Below are 22066 nucleotides of genomic sequence, written 5' to 3'. Positions count from 1 at the left end.
GGGGTAATTTGTGATTGTTGATTATCAATGCTTGATTAATTTCCTATTGATTGATTTAATGCTATGCAATTAGGTTTGACCAGATTTAATTGTATGAGTTTAGAAATATTGATTCGAGATTCGAGAGATGAGAATTGATGTTTTAGGCTTAGTTTCAATAGGTGGACTAATTTATAAATGGTTAAGTCAAGATTCGAGAGATAAGATTTAATACAGGTGAATTAACTTTGTGATTGTAATACGTAGCGAAAGCCCTTTATAATCTGATTAATTGATGCATTGATGATTGCTTATTATGATGTACCCTGGAATATTGTTTATTGGTGAACCTATGCCCTAGGTTTTTCCTTCATTAATTTATCTCCTATTTTATTCCCTTCCTACTCTTACCTTTAGTAGTTTAGTTACCTTTTTACAACAATTTGGTTACTTGATAATTTAGATTGCTTTTAATTAATTAGGAATAAATTGAATTATTTCCATGTGGTTCGACTCTTTTCCCTATCTACATAGTTAGTGGATTTAGGTTTTATTTTTAATTAGGTGAATAAGACTTGAGCCTGTCAGTAAACAGTTCAGTCGGGTTGAGTTGATCGGTTTTGGGTTATAACGAGTCTGCTAATAACAGGTTGAAATGATTAGTGGGTTAGTTTATGTCGGTTTTGAAAATTATCGGTTCAGTTTGATTTTGTTTTTTTTATTGCGGCTCCTATTCGAGTCTGATCCTAATCGGGTCATGTTGTAATCGATTTGGGTCATTATCAGTTTGGGTTCCGTTTTGGTTCAAAACGGATCAGGTGAAATAGGGTCGTGTGATAATTGATTCAGGTTATAATCGGTTTGGATTGAACTGGGTCGGTTTGAAACGGGTTTACCAAATTTGAAGCGGGTTTCAGTTAAAATCAAGTCGGATCATTATCGAGCCAGGTTAATAAGAATGGGTTGGATCGGGTCAGGTCATAATCAAATTAAGTCTTAAATAAGTTGGGTTTATCAAGTAGTATGTTGAAACGGATCAAATCATAAATATATTAGCTTACGGCGCGGGTTGTAAACGTGTCAATCATAATGGGTTACGAGCTATAAACGGTTCAATCTCAATAGCTTACGGGTTATAAATGATTCGGTCTCAAGTCTTAACGGGTTACGGGTTCAAAATGGTTCGGTCATAACGGGTTACGGGTTAAAATAGGTTCAATCACATCAGGTAACAAGCTCGAATGGTTCAAGTTTATGAGATCAAATATTTCACGATTTTTGGTTAAAATGGGTCGGGTTACTATCGGGTTCGTATGTTTTTGTGTTTTAACGGTTTGGCTTGATGACCAATCAGGTCATTAACAGTTTGCACAAATTCGGTTTGATTCAGTTTTGGGTTAGAAAATTTTGACTTGGGTTGATTTTCGTTTTTCTAAAAAGGATTTTTAATAGTTCGATTTCTCTTAGGATCAGTTCGAAACAGTTGGGTTTAATATTTCAGGTTAGAAACTGACACCTTTAAAAATATGTAAATTTATGGTAAACTAAACATGACCTAAGTATTAACGTTTGATAAAGAAATGGTGGGAAAAAAAAAAGGATTTTTCGTAAAAAACTACCTTTTAAACTCCAAATTTTGCAAAAAAACTACCCTAAAAACAAAATGTTTTAATTAACTACCTTATAAAATATAAAACGTTGTAATTGACTACCTTCTACCGGAATGACACATATGAATTTTATTTCCCGACGTTGACCATGTCACGTGACCCTTTAATGACTTAATTCCCCCTTTTTCCCCAAGTTTTCCCGCTTTACACCAATTCAGCCCATATAATTATCAAAGGGGTTGCAAATAAACAATATAAAATATGAATAATCGTATTGTTAAGGAAAAGAGTTTGTATAAAGCGGGAAAATTTGGGAGAAAGGGGGGAATTAAGTCATTAAAGGGTCATGTGATCCTCACATGACATAGTCAACACCGAAAAATAAAAATCAAATGTGTTATTCCGGTGGGAGGTAGTCAATTACAACATTTAATACTTTACAAGGTAGTTAATTACAACATTTTATACTTTATAAGGTAGTTAATTACAATATTTTGTTTTTAGGGTAGTTTTTCGCAAAATTCAAAATTTAAAAGGTAGTTTTTCACAAAATATATAAAAAAAAAAAAAAAAAAAAAAAAAAAAAAAAAAAAAAAAAAACCTATCTTTAGTAACTATTTCAGTGTAGTGATTTTGGTTGTACGTGATACCTCATAAATTTTTGCAATGTATTGAATAAAATCTAAATCATTGAGAAATGAATAACGACAACGGCACAATGGTGGTAAATAGTGATATTTCCTACCGAATGGAAAACGGACATATTCTGCTACAGTACTATGAGATTCACTTATTGAAATCATGAAATGTATTGCAATTTATGATTGGCCTCAAGCCCGCATATTGTGTGGCTTGGACGTAATAGACGCATGAAAAAACAAAATTATGATGCAAAAACAATCTAACTTTGTCAACTATATAGCTTACAGTACAACTGATTTTGTGATTGTTTTTATTTATTGATTTATTTATTTTTTTGACAAATAGAACAAAGAAAAGAACAAACCAAACAACAGAATTAAAAAGACAAAAAGAGAAAATGCCGACGGCGAGCTTGTTTTGCCAACCAATGCGCTGGAGTAACCCAGGATCGATCAACCTTTTGAGGGTGGCAAACCTGATGTTGTGATTGTTGTTATTTCTTATCTATGGAGGACGTACATCTTTGTTGTTATATAGTATGTAATATTGTAATAATACCAAAATACAAAGACACCACTGTGGTATTTATAGACAACTGATTGTGTTAGATTTCATGACCCTGTAAAAACAAAGATTTGGGCATGGATATTTGTAAATCGTGGGCATGGAAAATTATAGAAAGAGACATTAAAAAATAAAATTGACCCAAACTAAAAAAAATAAAATAAAATCAGATTTCAATTATACTGGAGACAATAAGTTAGCATGACTCATTTTAAAATAAATCCGTCTTGATCCCACCTGACTTCATCAAACCTGACATAGCATTTTAAATTGACACCTCAGTCATGAGAATGAACAACTACGAGAGTTTTTTTTTTTTTTTTTTTTTTTTTTTTTTTTTTTTTTTTTTTTTTTTTTTTTTACAACAGCAAAACACAAAAAACTAATAAACAAAAGAGGAAAAATTAATTCTACAGTCATTAGCTATAACGTGGGCCTGAGCCACTTGGTCCCTGCTAACCTTCCATATAACACAAGTCCTAATATTCGCAGCCATCATCTGGATGTCCCGGATAGTCCACAGAATACTGATATCCGCTGTCAGCTGATTACCTAGAGTTTTAACCAGAATAGAAGAATCAGAGAATAGGAAAACCCTAGGGAACCCCTTCGAAACAACCCATCGTAAGGCCATTAAGCAGGCAAGAGCCTCCGCATGTAAAGCCGAAACTGCCTTGCAGGAGTGCCCTCCACCATCCTCGAAGATGGACCCATCTGAAGAAAAAGTCCACCCTAACCCTGCATTGCCATTACTCTTCGTCCAAGAACCATCAACAAGAACTGTCACCCCCTGCGTTGTAATTGGGAAATGGAGAATAGTATAGTCCTCTATACCCACAGAAGTATAAAGAAACCCCGGTGGATGATTATTCGCGGGAGTCATCACATCATCTATTCCTTGAGGGCACCTACCCTTTTTCTCCCGGAATGTCTCCAGCTCCTGCATTACTTTGTTCATATGATGGAGCCACACCTCCCCGTCACCATCTTCCCCTCTAAAAACCCGTCCATTTCTAGTTAACCATAAGCTCCATAGAGTCACTATCATTTTAGTGATCCTATCTCTATAAATGTCATCCTCGCTATAGAAGAGCAGGATATATGTCTGAATCCATTGTCGCACCGGAGTAGATTCAGCAAGATTCAAGTTGAAAATAACTGAACAATTATCCCACGCATACCGTGCCACTACACACTCTCTAAAAAGATGTTGGAAATCCTCTTCCATCTCTCCGCACAAATCACACCATACCTGCACTGGAATACCCCTATGATGGAGATTAGCCTTGACCGCCAAACCATTCAAAAAAACCTTCCAGAGAAAAAGGCCCCATTTGGGGGGAATATTAAGACGCCACAGAATCTTCCAAACCTCCTTATATCTGCTATGATAAGATTCCACATCTCTTAAGCCCTGAAGGAAGGCATATCATGTCTTAGTCGTATATCTCCCTGATTTATGGTGCGGCCAGTAAAGTAGATCTTCATCCTGGTTACTAGACAGTTCCATGCCCAGGATTTCCTTCGCACTTTCCCATTCAAACCTTTTCCTTACCAAGGGTATATTCCACCTCCTAGGATCATTGAGCATAAACTCACTGACGACTTCTGCCCCCACTCCTCTCAACGGTTGGTTGGAGGCCATAATGGGCACCTTACCATTTACCCATTTCATATTCGCCGACTTGATCCTTTCACCCGAACCCACTTTCCAAGCAAAACCATCAATTAGAGTGTTGGAAACAGAGAAAATACCCCTTCTTCCCCACGAAGGAGAGAGGCCTAACTTTGAGCCTCTACGACCAGTAGTAAGCGGACTCTCCTCCCTTTGGTATAGCACTCTAGAGGCCAAAAGTTGGGGATTGCAGTGCATTCTCTGAACTTGTCTGAAAAGCATAGCCTCATTTAGAGTGCCCATAGCTCTAATTCCCAGGCCCCCCATCCCTTTTGGGAGATGCAGAATATCCTTCTTAACCCAATGCATCCCTTTCTCCTTGTTCGAAGCCCAGAAGAATCTAGCAATGATGGAGTCGATCGCATTTGTCGTAGAGGCCGGTAATTTGAAGCATTTCATCACATGGGAGGAGATACTTATAAGGACGGAGTTGATTAGGACAAGCTTAGCCGACTGTGACATCTTAAGCGAACTCCACTGTAGAATTCTATTGGCCACTTTATCCACCAGGAAACGAAAGTTATCCGCCCTTTTACTAGTGAAATCAATAAGGGATCCCAAATGAGTACCCAAATTATCCTTCTGGTCCATTTTCAGAATATCTTTGAAAATTTGCCTGTCCTGAGTTGACATAGAAGGACTAAAGCGAATGAAAGATTTCTGAAGATTCAGTTGTTGGCCTGAGACCTTTTCAAACCTCCTTAGAAGATCAGCTATATACCCACACGAAGAGGACGTGGCTTTAAAGAAAATCATCGCATCGTCTGCAAAGAACAAATGAGAGATGGAGGGAGAACGCCTCATAACTTTTGATTAGGGGATTTTTATCCACCAAGCGCCGTTTGACAAGTGGACCAACCAGGTTCCGCCACGCGTCCTCCACGGACCACTTAAGACACGCCACGTGTCCACCCATGCCAAATGGGACAACCGGCCATCAAGGCCCATTTCAGTCTAGAAGCCCGATCGGCCCTAGGTTTACCTTAAACCTAGAGAGTTGCACGCTTCCCAAGGCTATAAATACTCGATTAATCCTCATTAATCAGGGGACCGAATACATTACGGAACACACTAATAACCGGCTGATCTCGCTAGCAAAGCAGATTACCTACATTAAATACTCTCACCTAGAGAGACCTTATTACTTTAATTTCTGTATTAATTACTCCTTAATCAGGTACTAACTTGACCGTTGGAGGCGGAGCTCTCAGGAGTCTCCGTTATTTTGCAGGTACAGGCGTCCGGTTCCAGTCTCGGAATTGTAACTCTCCCGCAGGACATCAGAAAACCCCGAAACATTTGGCGCCGTCTGTGGGGAGAGTACTTCAGAGATGGCATCCAAGTCTGTACCGACCCCAGAAGAGAGGCGTCCCCTAGACGACCCTCAAGTTCAGTCGGACCATGATACCGAAAGTGAATTTGAAGTTGAAACTCATACAGCTCCAGACGGGACCCTAAGAGCCCGTCGTACCCGTCATACTGAAATAAGGGAACGGGAGTATCTTCAAACAGGAAGCGAGCCAGCAGGCGCACCGCTTGCTCGGCAACAGCCGACTGATGGGTCTGCTCCCATCACAAGGAACGAACTCATGACCTTCATGAGGGGATTCAAGGGAGAGATCCAAGAGTTGATCAACAAAAAACCGCCTGCTTCAGTCAAAGAGCAGGCGGCCAAAAAACCTTCCACTTCACTGAAGAGGAAGCCAGTTCAAGGGCGAGAGGCGACTCCCCATCCTAAATCTAAGAAGCGGGAGCCGTCTGCTCTTGATTTCACAAAACTCCGTTATCCTACGGGAAATAGGAAACCGGTTCGTCATATTCAGGCGGACGGGTCAAAGCAAACGTTCACAGATGCTCGGCACCTGCTAGAGCAGAAGAAGAGTGACCGATTATCAGAGTCGGCTTCTACTTCAAATTTTCAGGACAGTTTGCGAAATGCCTCGATGAGGTCAACTCAGTCGTACCATGAGAGTCAGTCAGGCGGCACCTCCCGTCAGTCTGGCTTTCATAGTGCGCAGGCGGTACCAAATTTGCCATTTGTGCCGCAACAACAATATTTTATGCAGCCACCTCCATTTGGTGGACCTGCAGCAAAAAACGTCCAACCTATGGACTGGCAGCTACGGCTGCTTAGACTTGGTGAACAGCCGTCGGCCTTCTCCAAGGAAATTACTGAAGCCGCTCAGCCGGCCAAAGTAAAAAATGTTTTAGTAGGCGCCTATGATGGCACTACTAACCCGGAAGACCATCTGATGGCATTCACCAACCTGATGTACCTTCAAGGGTTGGATGATCCCACTTGGTGCAAGTGTTTCCCAGCAACTCTCAAGGGAATTGCACAGCAATGGTTCGGCAACCTGCCGACTGGTTGTGTAAACAGTTTCAGGACGCTTGCTTACTTATTTGCCTCCAACTTTGCAATGAACATCCCTGCGAAGAAAACGACCCTTGATTTGGGAACAATTCAGCAGGGTGAAAAGGAGGGGCTTCGTTCCTACATCAGGCGGTTCAACCTGATGAGAATACAGATTCAAGGGTTACCGGATGAGGTAGCTTATACTGACTTTTTTAGAGGTCTCAAAGACGGGTCTACCTTCAAATTTGATTTAGTTCGAAAAAGGGTGGCGACTCTTCAAGAGGCCTTGATTGAAGCAGAAGCCTATATACAGGCGACTGATCTGTGTACAATGAAACAGTCGGACGGGAAGAGGTTCGACAATAGAGAGGGACGACAGAAACAGTCGTCCAACAAAGATGAAAAAAGAAAAGGGGTCTGGGCGGCTGATTCCTCTAAACAGCCGGCCAAGAAGAAAAAGGAATTCAAACCATACTCCCCAAAGTATGTGTTTAACAAGGATAATCAGTTTATCCTAAAAGAAATAAAGGGACGGCTCTCAATTGAGAAACCGCTCCCCATGAAGGGTTCTGCGAGCAACCGGAACCAAGACAAAATCTGTGCTTATCATGACGACATTGGTCATCACACCAACGACTGCATTAGTCTCATGCGGTACCTAGACCGCTTGGCTGATCAAGGTGATCTTGACACTTATGTCAAGAAATCTACGGGGAATACTTCCTCAAAAAAGCAGTCGGCCAAAAAGAATCAACAGGCCGACAGTTCCGATACAGATGATGCAGTCGTCTACACCATTGCAGGCGGCTTCTCAGGAGGCGGCCCCACTATCAGGGGCAACAAAGATAATATAAGGCGGTTAGATGTAAATTCCGTTCACCAAGAACGACCGTCCAAATATACATTTCCTGAGATTGTCATCACTGAAGAGGATCTAGGAGGAATAAGGGGGCCGCATGACGACCCTCTCGTTATTGAATGTAAAGTGGCCAACCAGAGAGTTGGTCGAATCCTCATAGATACTGGGAGCTCTTCAGATCTCATCAGCAGCAAATGTCTGTCAAAACTGAAATATCAGACGGACTGCATACATCCGGCCTCCCACCCTTTAATAGGGTTTGGAGGAGGAGTCGTCCACCCACTGGGACGAGTTGATCTACCCGTCCGCCTGGGCGAAAAAGGGGAAGGACGACACATGGTAGTCCGATTCCTAGTTGTAGAGGAACTCTCTGCCTACAACATGATTCTGGGTCGCCCAACCCTGAATAGTGCCAAGGCTGTTATAATCCCGTCACTTATGCTGCTTAAGTTTGAAAGGGACAATGGAACAGTCGGCTCCCTAAGGGGAGATCAGAGGATGGCCCGAGAGTGCTATCTCTCGGATGTCAAACTCACTGCTAAGGCCACTGGGTCAAGTGGAGAAAAAACAGACCTTGACAATGTCAAGGAAAGTGCGCCTGTTCAAGAAACAGGCGACAGAAAAAGAAAGGCGTCCCAGACAGAGTCCGCCAGAAAGGCAAGAAAATAGCAATCATTGGCAGAGGACCGGCCGGATGAGTTCCGCCCTCAGCCGGCTGGTGAGCATACGGACCTGATATTAGACGACTCCCGCCCTGACCGAACAGTCAAAGTTGGGACGACTGCTCTGAGAAACCTTGGTGATGACTTTCACAACCTGTTGAAAGAATACAAGGACATCTTTGCATTTGAAGTCCATGAAATGCCAGGCATTAGTCCTGATCTGGCAGTACACAAACTCGCTGTGGATCCGAAAAAGAAGCCGGTACGGCAAAAGAAGCGGAACCATGGTGAAGAAAGAGGTCAGGCGGCCGCCGCCGAAGTCAAAAAATTACTTGATGCAGGGTTCATTCGGCAATGTTACTTCCCAGATTGGGTTGCAAATGTGGTACTTGTTAAAAAGCCGAATGGCACCTGGCGAATGTGTGTAGACTACACAGACTTGAACAAGGCGTGCCCCAAAGACAGTTACCCTCTGCCCAAAATTGATAACCTGGTCGACTCAACAGCCGGCCATGCCTTGATGAGTTTTATGGACGCCTATTCTGGTTTTCATCAAATTCCTTTGTGGAAGAAAGATCAGGAGAAGACGGCCTTCGTCACTGATCAGGGATTATACTGTTACACGGTCATGCCGTTTGGTCTTAAGAATGCTCCGGCTACCTTCCAACGAATGATAAACACAGTGTTCTTTGATCAGATTGGGAGAAACGTCGAGGCATACATTGATGATATGATTGTCAAGACTAAACTTCAGAAAGATCATCTGACGGACCTCCGAGAGACTTTCGCCACACTCAGGCGGCACCATGTCATGCTCAATCCCAAGAAATGTGTATTTGGAGTTGAGTCTGGGAAATTTCTCGGATTCCTTATCAACCAGAGAGGAATAGAGGCGAACCCTGAGAAGGTACAGGCGGTCATTGACATGCAGTCGCCTCGTACCGTCCGAGAGGTTCAGAAGTTAACAGGTTGTCTGGCGGCCTTGGGAAGATTTCTAAGCCGATCAGGCGACAAATGCCTATACTTTTTCCAGGCAATTAAGAAAAAGGCAAGGTTTGAATGGGGGCCGGATGCTGAGGCCGCCTTCCAGAAATTAAAGGTTCACTTGCATTCCTTGCCAAGGCTGGTCAGCCCTTTGCCCAAAGAAAATCTCTACATGTACCTGGCCGTCTCTGATCATGCGTTAAGCGCGGTGCTCCTTGCTGAAAGGGACGGCTGTCAACTTCCGGTCTACTTTGTCAGTCACGTACTGAAAAATGCCGAGTTGAGGTATCCCCTAGTGGAGAAATTTGGTCTTGCACTCTTCATGGCTGTTAAAAAATTGAAGCCCTACTTTCTGGCACATGCAGTCGTCGTGTATACCGACCAACCGATCAAACGGCCCCTTACCACCATGGAGTCCTCCGGACGAATGATCAAATGGGCCATAGAAATGCAGAGTCTCGAAGTTACTTTCGAGCCTAGAAAAGCAGTGAAGGGGCAAGCCTTTGCTGACTTTATTGTAGAGATGACTCGTCCTCCTGACTCTCAAGTTCCAGACCAAGTCTGGAAGGTATATGTGGACGGAAGCTCTACTTCAAACGGTTGTGGAGCAGGCGTCGTATGTCAATCTCCAGAGGGCGACAGGTTCGAGTATGCTCTACGCTTCAGTTTCCAGGCTTCAAACAATGAGGCAGAATATGAAGCTTTACTAGCCGGGATCCGCATGTGTAAGGCGGCCGGGGCAAGGAAAATAGACGCCTGTTCTGATTCACAACTGATAGTGAGTCAGTACAATGGCGAATACGAAGCAACACATCCGGCCATGATCAAATATTTACAGGCGGTCCGACAAGCAGTCGGCTCCCTTGAGGATTTCCATCTGATCCAAGTACCGAGATCAGAAAACAACCAGGCAGATGCACTCTCGAAATTAGCATCATCCGCCTCCTCCGATACTCCTCGAACTGTGTTTTGGGAAGTAATGGAGAAGAGAAGCATCGAGGAAAATCCTATTGGAATTCTAGACAGAAGCTCAACCTGGATGGATTCAATCAGGGCATATCTGACAAACGGTACACTGCCGGATGATCCTCAACAGGCGGCATCACTGAAAAAACGAGCCTCCTGTTTTGAAATGATACAGGGGGAACTGCACAAGAGGGGGCACCTTCAACCCTTCTTAAAGTGTGTTACTCCTGAAAAGGGACGAGAGATACTAGATGATCTTCACTCTGGTTTCTGTGCTTCCCATATAGGTGGTAGGATGCTTGCTCAAAGGGCAAGGCGGCAGGGCTACTTTTGGCCTACTTTGGAAGCAGATGCAATGGAGATGGTGAAAAAATGTGACAAGTGCCAAAGGTTTGGCAAATTAATTCACCGTCCGGCTACTGATCTCACTACCATTCACAGCCCACTACCGTTTGCTAAGTGGGGCATGGACATTCTGGGTCCATATACGCCTGCTACAGGCGGCAGAAGGTATATACTTGTTGCCGTTGACTACTTCACTAAATGGGTAGAGGCGGAGGCTGTAAAGGGAATCAAGACGAAAGATGTAATTTCATTCATTTGGAAAAACGTCATCACTCGGTTCGGGGTTCCCATGTCTATGGTTTTTGATAATGGTCCCCAATTTGAGACGCCTGTTCTCAAAAGCTGGTTGGGAGACCAAGGAATTGGGCATTACTTTGCATCTGTCGGCCGTCCACAAGCAAACGGCCAGGTAGAAGCCTTTAATAAAATCATCTCAGACGGTCTCAAGAAAAAAATTGAACGAGCAGGCGGCCTATGGGCAGATGAACTACCACATGTTCTTTGGGCCATTAGGACGACTGAAAAAGGGGCGACTGGAGAAACTCCATTCCTCCTAACTTATGGTGCAGAAGCTGTTCTTCCAATAGAACACTACGAGCCGACTCTTCGAGTAATGCTATATGACGAAGAGGCAAACTGGGAAGCTATGCGCCTGGCATTAGACTCACTTCCTGAAAAGAGGGGCAATGCTGTTTTGCGCCATGAAATCTACCGCCTGAGAATGACTAGATCATACCACAAAAAAGTGCACAGGCGTCCACTCAAAGTAGGGGACTTTGTACTTAGAAAAATGGAAGCAGTTGGTAGGGCTAACGAGTCTGGCAAACTAACTCCCAACTGGGAAGGACCCTACCGAATCTATGCGGAAGTCAGGGACGGTACCTACCGTCTGGAAACACCAGACGGACAACCGTTGCCTCGAACTTGGAATGTAGATAACCTTAAGAAATATTTCTTTTGAATGATGTAAAGTAAAGAGCTACTTAATAAAGTTGGCACTTACTATTCAATTTTGTATTACGAGGGGCATGCCGTCTGTACCTTTACAGTCGGCTACTCTCCATTGAGTTTTTTCACTCTATCTTCAGAGGGGCATGCCGTCTGTACCTTTACAGTCGGCTACTCTCCATTGAGTTTTTTCACTCTATCTTCAGAGGGGCATGCCGTCTGTACCTTTACAGTCGGCTACTCTCCATTGAGTTTTTTCACTCTATCTTCAGAGGGGCATGCCGTCTGTTCCTTTACAGTCGGCTACTCTCCATTGAGTTTTTTCACTCTATCATCAGAGGGGCATGCCGTCTGTACCTTTACAGTCGGCTACTCTCCATTGAGTATTTTACTCACAATACTTAGCTAAAAAGATTAGGGCCTGGCCGACCCTGTGCCTAACAGGCGGCTACCCTTCTTTGACTTAGCACCTACGTTCACCAAGAACTTACCAAGGCCACCGGCCGAATGATCAGACCAGGCGCCTAGTCAACTGATCTAACTTTTAAAAACTAATCCGACCTGTCCCAACATTATAGCAGGCGTCCGGCGGCATCCATTCGGATGAAATTCGTCGCAGAGAGCAGCTCCCTTTTGGGTGGAACATTGTTCTATAAACTAATTACACGGCACCTATACGACTGTCCCAAAGGGCAACCACGTAGCCGTTTTTGAGACAAGGATAACTCTATCACTAACCAAACCAGTGGTAGCAGTTGACATCTGAGTCAGATGACCGCCTGTATTACTTGGGATAAATGCAGGGGGTACCTATTGAGTTAATAGCCAACAAACATTGGCGAATCAAGGGGTCTAGCCGGCCTACGCCGCCTGGTACCTCTACTTCTCAAACAAAAGTGACGGCGACTGAGTAACTCCAAAGTTAACTCATAGTCACTCCTTCAAATTTGGTATGGAACCTAAAAAGTTTGAGTCGTCCGCCTGTTTTATACAAACAAGGACACTCGAACCCCTATTCCTACTGGATAACCTATTGAGTAAATAGCCAACAAACATTGGTAAATCAAGGGGTCTAGCCGGCCTACGCCGCCTGATACCTTTACTACTCAATCAAGATTGTGACGAAGACTAAGTAACTCCTATGTTAACTTAATAGTCACTCAAACTTAGTACTGAGCCTAAAAGGTACGAGTCGTCCACTTGTTTTTAATAAACAAAGGCTCTCAACCAATACTCTTGCTAGGTTAACAAATAACAAATTAGAGGCCAACATTGGCAATAAAGGGAAACAACCGGTACCCGCCGCTTGTTTTCCTACTTAAATTCCTTGGCTACTTGGTAATTCTATTTACTTGGTCAAATTGAATAAAGAGTTCGAATACCGATTGATTAAATGGCCGACTGATCATCTATCCTGGAAACAGACAACCAGTCGTCCAGGGGCATAGGCGGCATACTTACTATTTATACCTGTCTTAACGTTCGGCCATACACAACAGTCTGTCTAGTGAGCAAATTTCAAATACTTAGGCGGCATACTTACTATTTGTACCTGTCTTAACGTTCGGCCATACACAACAGTCTGTCTAGTGAGCAAATTTCAAATACTTAGACAAATTTGAACAAAAACAAAAAATTTGATTAAAATGAGCCGGCCATAAAAGACCAGCAGAATATACAAAACCCCGGCCCCCTGGCCGGGTAATTACAAAGCAAACGGCACGCAGGCCGTGAAAAAAGAAAAAATATACTTAAAGCTTAAGAAGGGGGCAGTTCAGTATCAGCAGCAGCCGCCTGGTCAGCACTCTTCTTGCTGGACTCGGCCTTCGCTGCATCATCTTTTGATGCCTTTCCCCCAAGTGGCACAAGCGCCACAACAGGCTCTTCCTCCTCCAACGCAACGTCCATCGCCTCTTCTTCAGCAGCCGCCAGGATCTGTTGATTATATATTTCCGAACACTGGCGGTACGTTCTTTCCCATGAGGCAAAGTCGGCACTGGGGAACAGTCGTTCCCAGGTCATGCGTTGGATTTGGGCGGAGTCTTCCACCATCTCCCGGACGAGCTCTTGTTTTTCTTGCTCGGCCTTGTCCGAGAGCTCTTGGGTAAGACTCTTCTCCTGGTTCACCAGGCGTTCTTTTACGTTAGCCAAAGATTTCTCCATGGCTTCGTAAGAGTGCATTTTCTGACGAAGGGGCTTCAGCTCGGCTTTAAGTTTGGTGACGGTCCCCTCCAGCTCGTCAACCTTCTTTTGGGCCGCCTCTAGCTGAGCCCGAACAGCGGCGGTCGCCTGCGCCTGATAATAAAGAAGATCAATGGTCAGTACTTCATTTTGGGCAATTTGAAACATTGCTTTATCACAGCTGGAGGCGGCCATAGCCTTTGCGGCCTTTACCTCTTTGTTTTTCCGATCCGGCACAAACAGTAAATACTCCGGGCCCATTTTGTGGTTAGCAATAAAGCTCGCCACGTTGTCTCGCATGGTTGCGATCCGGCCCCGGGGCACCCTGCAGTAGTAGGGGGTGTTTTCCTCTCTGTAAGAGGCGGACGGCTCTGCCCAATTATCCCCCTTCTCCACTGCATGGGAACTTCTCGCCTCTTGTAGGCGGTTATGTTTTTCTTCTGAGTCAGAAGAACTATGGTCAGAAGAGCTGGAATCGGACTCGTCCCCTGACGAGTCCGAAGAGGACGACTCCTCCCCTCTCCTAGAGGGGCCCGCCTCCTCTCCCTTAGAAGGAGCAGAAGGTAAATTAGACATGTCCACGGTTAGATGAGAAGGGAACACCTTGGTCCCTCTCTCAGAACTGTCAGCTTGACAGTCGCCTCGTTCCACATCTGGCGCCTGGTCAGATGTTTCGCTAAGGAGTACCCTTTGGGAGGAGCCGTCTGAGTTTGATATTCTAGCAGTCTTTTTTGTTCTGGCCATCACGTTCTGCATAGACACAGATTCAGTCGGACTTTGTATAAAGGGCAAAGATGGGTCCAGAAAAGGGCAGGCGGCACTCCTAGTCCTAGATTCAGCCGTCCCCGGTGACCGGCTGATCACTAACTTAGGGCGTGTCGTGTGCTTCCATGGTGCCATTTCAAAAAATAAAAAGAAAATTAAGAGTAAGAGAACTGAGTTACCTGAACGGATGACAGTTGATGAAGTCCTGAAAGTTCGGGTCAGTCGGCTTGTCAGAACAGGCGGTAGGCAGAAAAAGTCCGAAAATGTCAGAGCAAGTTCAGGGGTCCGAATGTTCTCGCAAAAATTCTCAAATGTGAAAATGACCGAAGTCAGCACTTCCTTTTATAGGCAAAATGAGAAGGCGAAGGGTCGCTTCCGAATTCAAATTTGGGCGGGAGAGTCTCCCGGCCGTCTGCAAGGTGACACCTGTAACGGGCCGTCGCCTGTCACCGTGCGACGCCTGTCACAGGCGACACGTGACCAGTCGCGTGCCACCTGTGAGGGGCAAATGATTAGGGGATTTTTATCCACCAAGCGCCGTTTGACAAGTGGACCAACCAGGTTCCGCCACGCGTCCTCCACGGACCACTTAAGACACGCCACGTGTCCACCCATGCCAAATGGGACAACCGGCCATCAAGGCCCATTTCAGTCTAGAAGCCCGATCGGCCCTAGGTTTACCTTAAACCTAGAGAGTTGCACGCTTCCCAAGGCTATAAATACTCGATTAATCCTCATTAATCAGGGGACCGAATACATTACGGAACACACTAATAACCGGCTGATCTCGCTAGCAAAGCAGATTACCTACATTAAATACTCTCACCTAGAGAGACCTTATTACTTTAATTTCTGTATTAATTACTCCTTAATCAGGTACTAACTTGACCGTTGGAGGCGGAGCTCTCAGGAGTCTCCGTTATTTTGCAGGTACAGGCGTCCGGTTCCAGTCTCGGAATTGTAACTCTCCCGCAGGACATCAGAAAACCCCGAAACAACTTTTATCCCCTTGATCAGGTCAATATCTTCCGCTAGGAGGAGCATCCTAGACAGAATATCCATACAGAAAAGAAAAAGATACGGAGAGAGGGGATCCCCCTGACGCAGACCACACTCAGGCTTAAAAGATTCCGTGACCCTTCCGTTCACTAGAGACTTGTAAGAGACAGTAGTAATGCATTGTTCAACCCATCGAACCCACTTCTCAGGGAAACCATAAGCCTTAATAATTTTGAGGATAAAAATCCAGTTGACTCGGTCATAGGCCTTAGACATATCAATCTTCAAAGCGGCCATAGGGGACTTGATTCGCGTGCTAGAGATAACATGAGTCAACTCGTGGCTGAGAAGAATATTGTCTTCCATATATCGACCCGGCACAAAAGCATGTTGGAATTCTGTAATCAAGACCGGCAGAGAACCTTTCATCCTATTCACCATACATTTCGTGATGCACTTATAAATGGTGTTGCAAAGACTAATAGGACGAAAATGTTGAACAACTGTTGGAAGCATAACGAGGAGAGACGCATTAAACTCCTTTAGCATAAAACCAATGTCAAAGAAATGTTGAACAACTGTTATAACCAAACTCCCAACCGAGTCCCAATGGACATGAAAAAATTTAGCAATGATACCATCCGGACCTGGAGATTTGCGATGATGAATAGAGAACATCGCCTTCCGGATCTTTTAGCCACTAAAAGGTCTAACCAACGCCAACGCTTCTGATTCATCCAATTGAGGGAAAGCCATTTCGTGGAATAAAAGGTCAATATCATCCTCCAGCTGATTACCAGTCCAAAGGCTCGGAATGAAGACTTTTTTCAACGAACCTTGGATTAAATCGGCAATATCATCATGGCCACTAACCCACTCACCATCATCATTTTTGAGGGATAGGATTTCCTTCCGTTTTTGTCGTTGCTTAACCCTGTTAAATAAGGTCGTAGAAGAAAAATCACCCTCTCTAACCCATTTATCCTTCAGTCGTTGCTGCCAGTGATGAAAGTCCAACCTACACTTAGGGATAATGTCATTTACCCCTTTTACATACTCTTCACCTTCCTTGATCGTCACAATTGCATTGCCTTGGTTACTTAAATCATTTGTGATGGACCGCCAATTGACACCCCAAAAAGTCCTATTATCCAAGCACCATTTTTGAGCACGGTTCCTGAATAAATTAAGATGTTTGGCTAAAACAAACATGCTAAATCCATTCATGGTGATATCCCAAATATCATTAGTCATCCCTTCGATAGAATTATATCGTAGACACCACCTTTCAATCTGATAAGGACGATTGGACCGAGGCATAGAAGGATTCGAATCATAAATAATGACTGCATGATCCGAAACTACTATTGGCTCATGAAAAATTCTTCCTTCCGGAAAATCCGCAAACCATTGATCCGTACAAAAAGCCTTATCAAGCCGTTCTAAGATGAGACCATTATCCAAGCGCTTATTAGTCCAAGTAAACCGAGGCCCCGAAAAAGGAACTTCGAGTACCCCATTGTCAAGCCGCCAATCAATGAAAGCATCCAAACCCTTTATTACTAAAGAGCCTCCTAGTTTGTCTTGTAAGCATTCGACTTGGTTAAAGTCACCAATCAAAAGACAATTAGGAGTTATCAAAAGGAGAGTAGTGAGTTCATCCCACACTCTAGTTCTATCTTCTACTTTAGGCTCTCCATAAACAAACATCACATTTCTATTACTTCCATTACCATCATCAAGGTTACACAAAATGTAGTTCGGAGTAGCCAAAACACAAGTAACAACCCCTTGATACCAACTAAAAACCGCTAGACCCCCCTTAGTACCATCCGCATCCACTCCATAAGAAAAATTTGGAGAGAATGAACTAACTACAAGTTTTACATCAACAAAAGGCATCTTAGTTTCGGATAAAAACAAGAACAAAGGAAATTTAGTAGAGATAAGCCACACTAAATATGGATGTGTAGGGGCTAGTGTGTCATTGAGACCCCTACAATTCCAAGAGATGATCTTCATATATCCATCGAGGGCTGATCCGGTGCAGCCGCCTCACCAAAACTCTCATCCATGGATTTCCAAATGGCTTATCTGTGGACTATCCGGAGAGTTGTTGTTGGGATTTTGTGTTATATATAGGAACCTTAAATTTTTAGCAGCATGTAACTATCTTTATGTACACCTAGATATATAAAAGTTTATATATCAACATAAACTATTATATATATTAATGCTTTTTACCTGTGTATATCTTTAACAAATATTACAATATATAATACGAAATATATGCTCAAAACTAATACCATTGTTTAAATGTCATAATATAACCAATAGAAGATATAAAAATTATAACTAGTTAAACTTGTGCATTAACTAATATACCAATCAATTTGGGGCACCTAAATAACAAGTGAGGGCATATTTTTAGACGTGTCGTATACAGAATTAAAAAAAAAAAAAAAAAAAAAAAAAAAGGTTACAAAGTAGAATTTATAAATTAATAAAAAAAATTAACAAATAAACTAATAGAACAGTTCCACTAACATCATACTCCGTATAAAAAGCCGAGCGTCCGGCAACACCCGCATAAAATAAACCTTGTTTACAAACTCTATAAACCCATTCATTCCCTTCTTCCTGGAATAACCCACAACACACCACCAACCCAAAACTATCACCAAAATGCCGAGTATTATCAGGAATCACTTCCACCTTTGCTTCTCCAAAATCAAGTGTTTACTTACCTCTCTCTCCCCTCCATTAACCCTCCACGACGACGACAACGACGATGAATACTTTGATCACATTCCTAACAACCTCATTACCATCCACAACAACCCTCACCCATCATCGTCCATACTTAACAACTTCAATATCATCTACGACAACCCCTCCACCTCCTCATCGTCGAGTGCGGCAACTACAACCATCTTTCTCGATAATAACCTTTCCTCCTCTTTCTCCAACTCTTCAGCCATCGCCACTGACGAATGTCCTGATCTTTCTGCTATTTTCGCCTCCCAACGGTTGTTTGTCTCCACCCCCGGTCTTTCCAACTCTATTTTGGAATCCCCTTCTTCCGACGATGATGAGCATCAGATGAAGGAGAAACTGGTGGGCGGAGGAGTCCCGATAAAAAAGGACTCTCCCAACCCTTACATTGACTTCCGAAGGTCAATGCAGGAGATGATTGAGGCTAGGAAGATTGAAATGAAGCTAAATAATCAACATAATCTAGTAGATGTTAGTGATGAAAGTGATGATTTGTCGGAGTATTTACGGGAGCTTCTCCTTTGTTATCTCAACTTAAATCCTAAACATACTCATAAGTTCATTATTGAAGCTTTTGCTGATCTTCTAGTGTCTCTAATGCCGCCCACGCCCCTGCCCCACCGCAACTATACGAGTTAGAGCTCCAGGTTGCGGTTGTTGCAAAGCTTGTTACTTCGGGGAATTGAATTTCCTTTTTTTTTTTTTTTTTTTTTTTTTTTTGGAGTAAGCTACTAGAAGAGTTGAGCTCGTCAAATCCCCAAAGCGTTCACTTATATTAATATGTGTACATTGATTGGTTAGAGAAAATTATGTTTCAAGCATTTTTGTATGATATTGTATGATTTAATGACGGAAAATTCATGTAATCTTCTTGTATGTTGGAGAAATGAAATTTAGACATTGTAGAAATTGACATGATTTCTAGCAATTACACATGAAATAAATTCGTTGATGATGAAACTTAGTTATTAGATTGCAATCAACAATTTTCATTATTGACAAGGTTACTTCGTCAGTAGATTTCGTTAGTACCCAATTTAGGATCCATTTTCATATGAAACTATTTAAAATGGATACAAGAAAACGAAGAAAAGAAAAATTATTTTTTATGACAAGAATTTTGGGTGTGATGAAATAGGACTGAACAAGTATCATCTCATCCGTGAAATTACTTTTACTTGTTTCATTATTCTTTGGCCCTGTTTAATTTGATGTAAAACATTTTCAATGGAAAATTAGTTTTCATGGAAAATATATTTTCAAGAAAAAACACAATTGCAAAATAGTTTTCCTCTATTTGGCTGCATACAAGAAAAGTTCAAGAAAAAACAAAAACAAAAAGGAGTAAAAATGTAAGGATGAATGAGAGAGAAGTAAACAAGGAGGTAAGGAGGAGAGATGAAAATGTGACTTCCCTTGTTTTGTAAAGGAAAATGTTTTCCATCATTAAAGATGAATTTTCCACCCTTGGAAAAATTGTTTTCCACCCCTTCACAAACCAAACAATGGAAAATGAAAAAAAAAGGAAAAATCATTTTCCATGAAAACATTTTACATCAAACCAAACGGGGCCATAGTTGAGCATTTATATCATCTATTATGTTGCTACATATGTCCATGTAAATGAGGGTAAAGGATAACTCAAATGGTTAGAATTTTCCTAATGATTCCAAGAAATTCAAGGAGCGATTCTCATCGTGTCCTTGTGGCTCTCTAAAATAAAATAAATATATATAAAAAAAATTATGTCCCTAAATACTTGTCCTACCTTTTTTTTTTAATCTGTCCCTTTAACTTCGCTTTCTACTATTTTAATGTGTAAGGACAACTACACTTTTAGTCTCACAACCAAAATATTAAACCCACCCGTTTTCTATTTCATATACTCCCTTCAACTAGATATTAAAAAAAGTAATCTCACCTGGCCTGCAAAAAATAAATGACGAACGGAGTAAAGTAATATATAAAAATTTGTTTAAGTAATATGAAAGTGAGGGATAACTCAAGTGGCTAAAGCTTTTCTCCCGATTTCAGGAAATTTTAGAATCGATTCTCATCAATCCCTGCCCTTGTGGCTCTCTAAGCACTAAAAAAAAAATTGTTTAAATAATATAGTTGTAACAAAGGATATTTTATTCTCTCATCAACTTATTAAATTTTGACTAATTAACAAACAATTTCGAGCTAGAATTAGCATGAAAATCTTTCATTATCGCAGGACGTAGTTCACAAGGCTCAAAATTTGGGATCTCTAATTATTTTGGAACCATATCCCTAATATGATATCTTATCTTGAACTATAATATAATGTACTAAAGATATAGTAAAGAAATAAAGATCAACATTTCGAAACTAGTAGAAAGTTTGACGACAGTATCACCTAGTTTAGAGTAATTGTGCTTAAATGACCAATCCCAATTGAAGTAGCTCATCCGTTGCATGTGTCGATGGAAAATATCACAATTGAAGAGGGGTTCGAATTGATGTTTGTTAGCATAAAACAAATATAATGCTGTCTTTAAAAGCAAGGGATGTTGGCGTCTCTATGTAATGTGTCACCTAATGGCGTGCTCATATCAATTGTTTTATTAAATTTCTACGTTGGTTTATATGTTTTGTGCTTTTAAGATGTCATTAACCTTAATGACAAACTACATTTCATTTAGTTAAATGATATATTCCAAATTCCTATTTGGATTTAGCTTCATAAAACTATTTGGCACATAGAAAGTAAAAGAAATCAATGTAGTTCTTCCTTGATCTAGATACATTAGCATAATTATTGGTTCAAATTCATGATCACTTTTTCATTACATTGTATAACTATTAGCGTAAATGGCTTTGGGGACAATTTTAATAGTGTGTAACAATCAATGTTATTCCATTCAGATCCATACAAATACATATTACTTATATAGTATGTAGTGTCTTATTATGTAGCTTTCTTTGCATAATATAAATAATTATTTCATGTTTAACCATATAATTAACTTAAATTGTCTTGAACTTGGTAAGCCAATGGCCTTGTTATAATTAGTTGTTGCTTGTCAAAAGTTAGATGTTCATCTTGGCTTAGTTAGTTGTTCACCTTGGCTTAGGGCCTGTTCTCTTACGTGGAATTCAGTCATTTCAGTTCAGTTCAGTTCAGTTCAGCTCAATTCTGTTCAGTTCAGTTCAACTCCTAATTTCCTTCTCTTATAAAATATTCAGTTCAGTTCAGTTCAGTTCACTTCAATTCAGCTCATTTCAGTTCAGTTCAGTTCAGTTCAGTTCAGCTGAGTTCAGTCAATGAGAACAAGCCCTTAGTTGATTGTAAAGACTGGTTGTTTATCTTTAATTTGTTGTATGTGTTAGCGGTTTTGTTACTATTGAATGTTTATAAAGATATTTGTAAAAGTATGTACGTAGAACTCTAAATTTCTACTCATTTAATTTGCATGGAGATCTAGGACTAGCTTGTTTCCTCCGCAAGTATTTTCACATAAGTACCTGCAAGATATGCTTAATAAATCAAATTTAAAACATAAAACAACATCCATAAAATAAATAAATAGATTGATAAATAAATGAATAAATAAGACCTTTATCTTCCTGCATGAGAATGACTCGTAGAACAATGTTTTGATAATCTAAAATTAAGTCCTCGGTAGTTTAATACGTCCACGGATTGCGATCCGACAAATTAACCATCAACGAATAATTATTTTAGATTCCGGCATTGCAAAAAGCCTCGTCAATAAGCTATAAGCCAAACAA

At 41.7% G+C, this 22066-nt stretch overlaps 2 protein-coding genes across 2 annotated transcripts; one reads left to right on the top strand and one right to left on the bottom strand.

The window, feature by feature from the left end:
* Positions 1-16228: 16228 nt before the first annotated feature.
* Positions 16229-17437, bottom strand: LOC110713414. Its single transcript, XM_021891866.1, has one exon. It carries the CDS (start codon positions 17435-17437, stop codon positions 16229-16231), a length of 1209 nt encoding a protein of 402 aa, XP_021747558.1.
* Positions 17438-17994: 557 nt separating this feature from the next.
* On the top strand, positions 17995-19542 carry LOC110713362 (transcription repressor OFP12-like). The gene has a single exon (XM_021891821.1). It carries the CDS (start codon positions 18221-18223, stop codon positions 18947-18949), a length of 729 nt encoding a protein of 242 aa, XP_021747513.1. The 5' UTR covers positions 17995-18220; the 3' UTR covers positions 18950-19542.
* Positions 19543-22066: the final 2524 nt, after the last annotated feature.

This window comes from Chenopodium quinoa, unplaced genomic scaffold (assembly GCF_001683475.1).
Source record: "Chenopodium quinoa cultivar QQ74 unplaced genomic scaffold, ASM168347v1, whole genome shotgun sequence".
Taxonomy (NCBI): Eukaryota; Viridiplantae; Streptophyta; class Magnoliopsida; order Caryophyllales; family Amaranthaceae; genus Chenopodium; species Chenopodium quinoa.
The sequence above is the reverse complement of the archived record's forward strand: the minus strand, read 5'-3'. Positions and strand labels throughout refer to the sequence as shown.

Excerpts from the sequence above, each read along its gene's own strand:
- LOC110713362 (XM_021891821.1), top strand. The coding sequence starts at position 18,221 with ATGCCGAGTATTATCAGGAATCACTTCCACCTTTGCTTCTCCAAAATC.
- LOC110713414 (XM_021891866.1), bottom strand. The coding sequence starts at position 17,437 with ATGCCTTTTGTTGATGTAAAACTTGTAGTTAGTTCATTCTCTCCAAAT.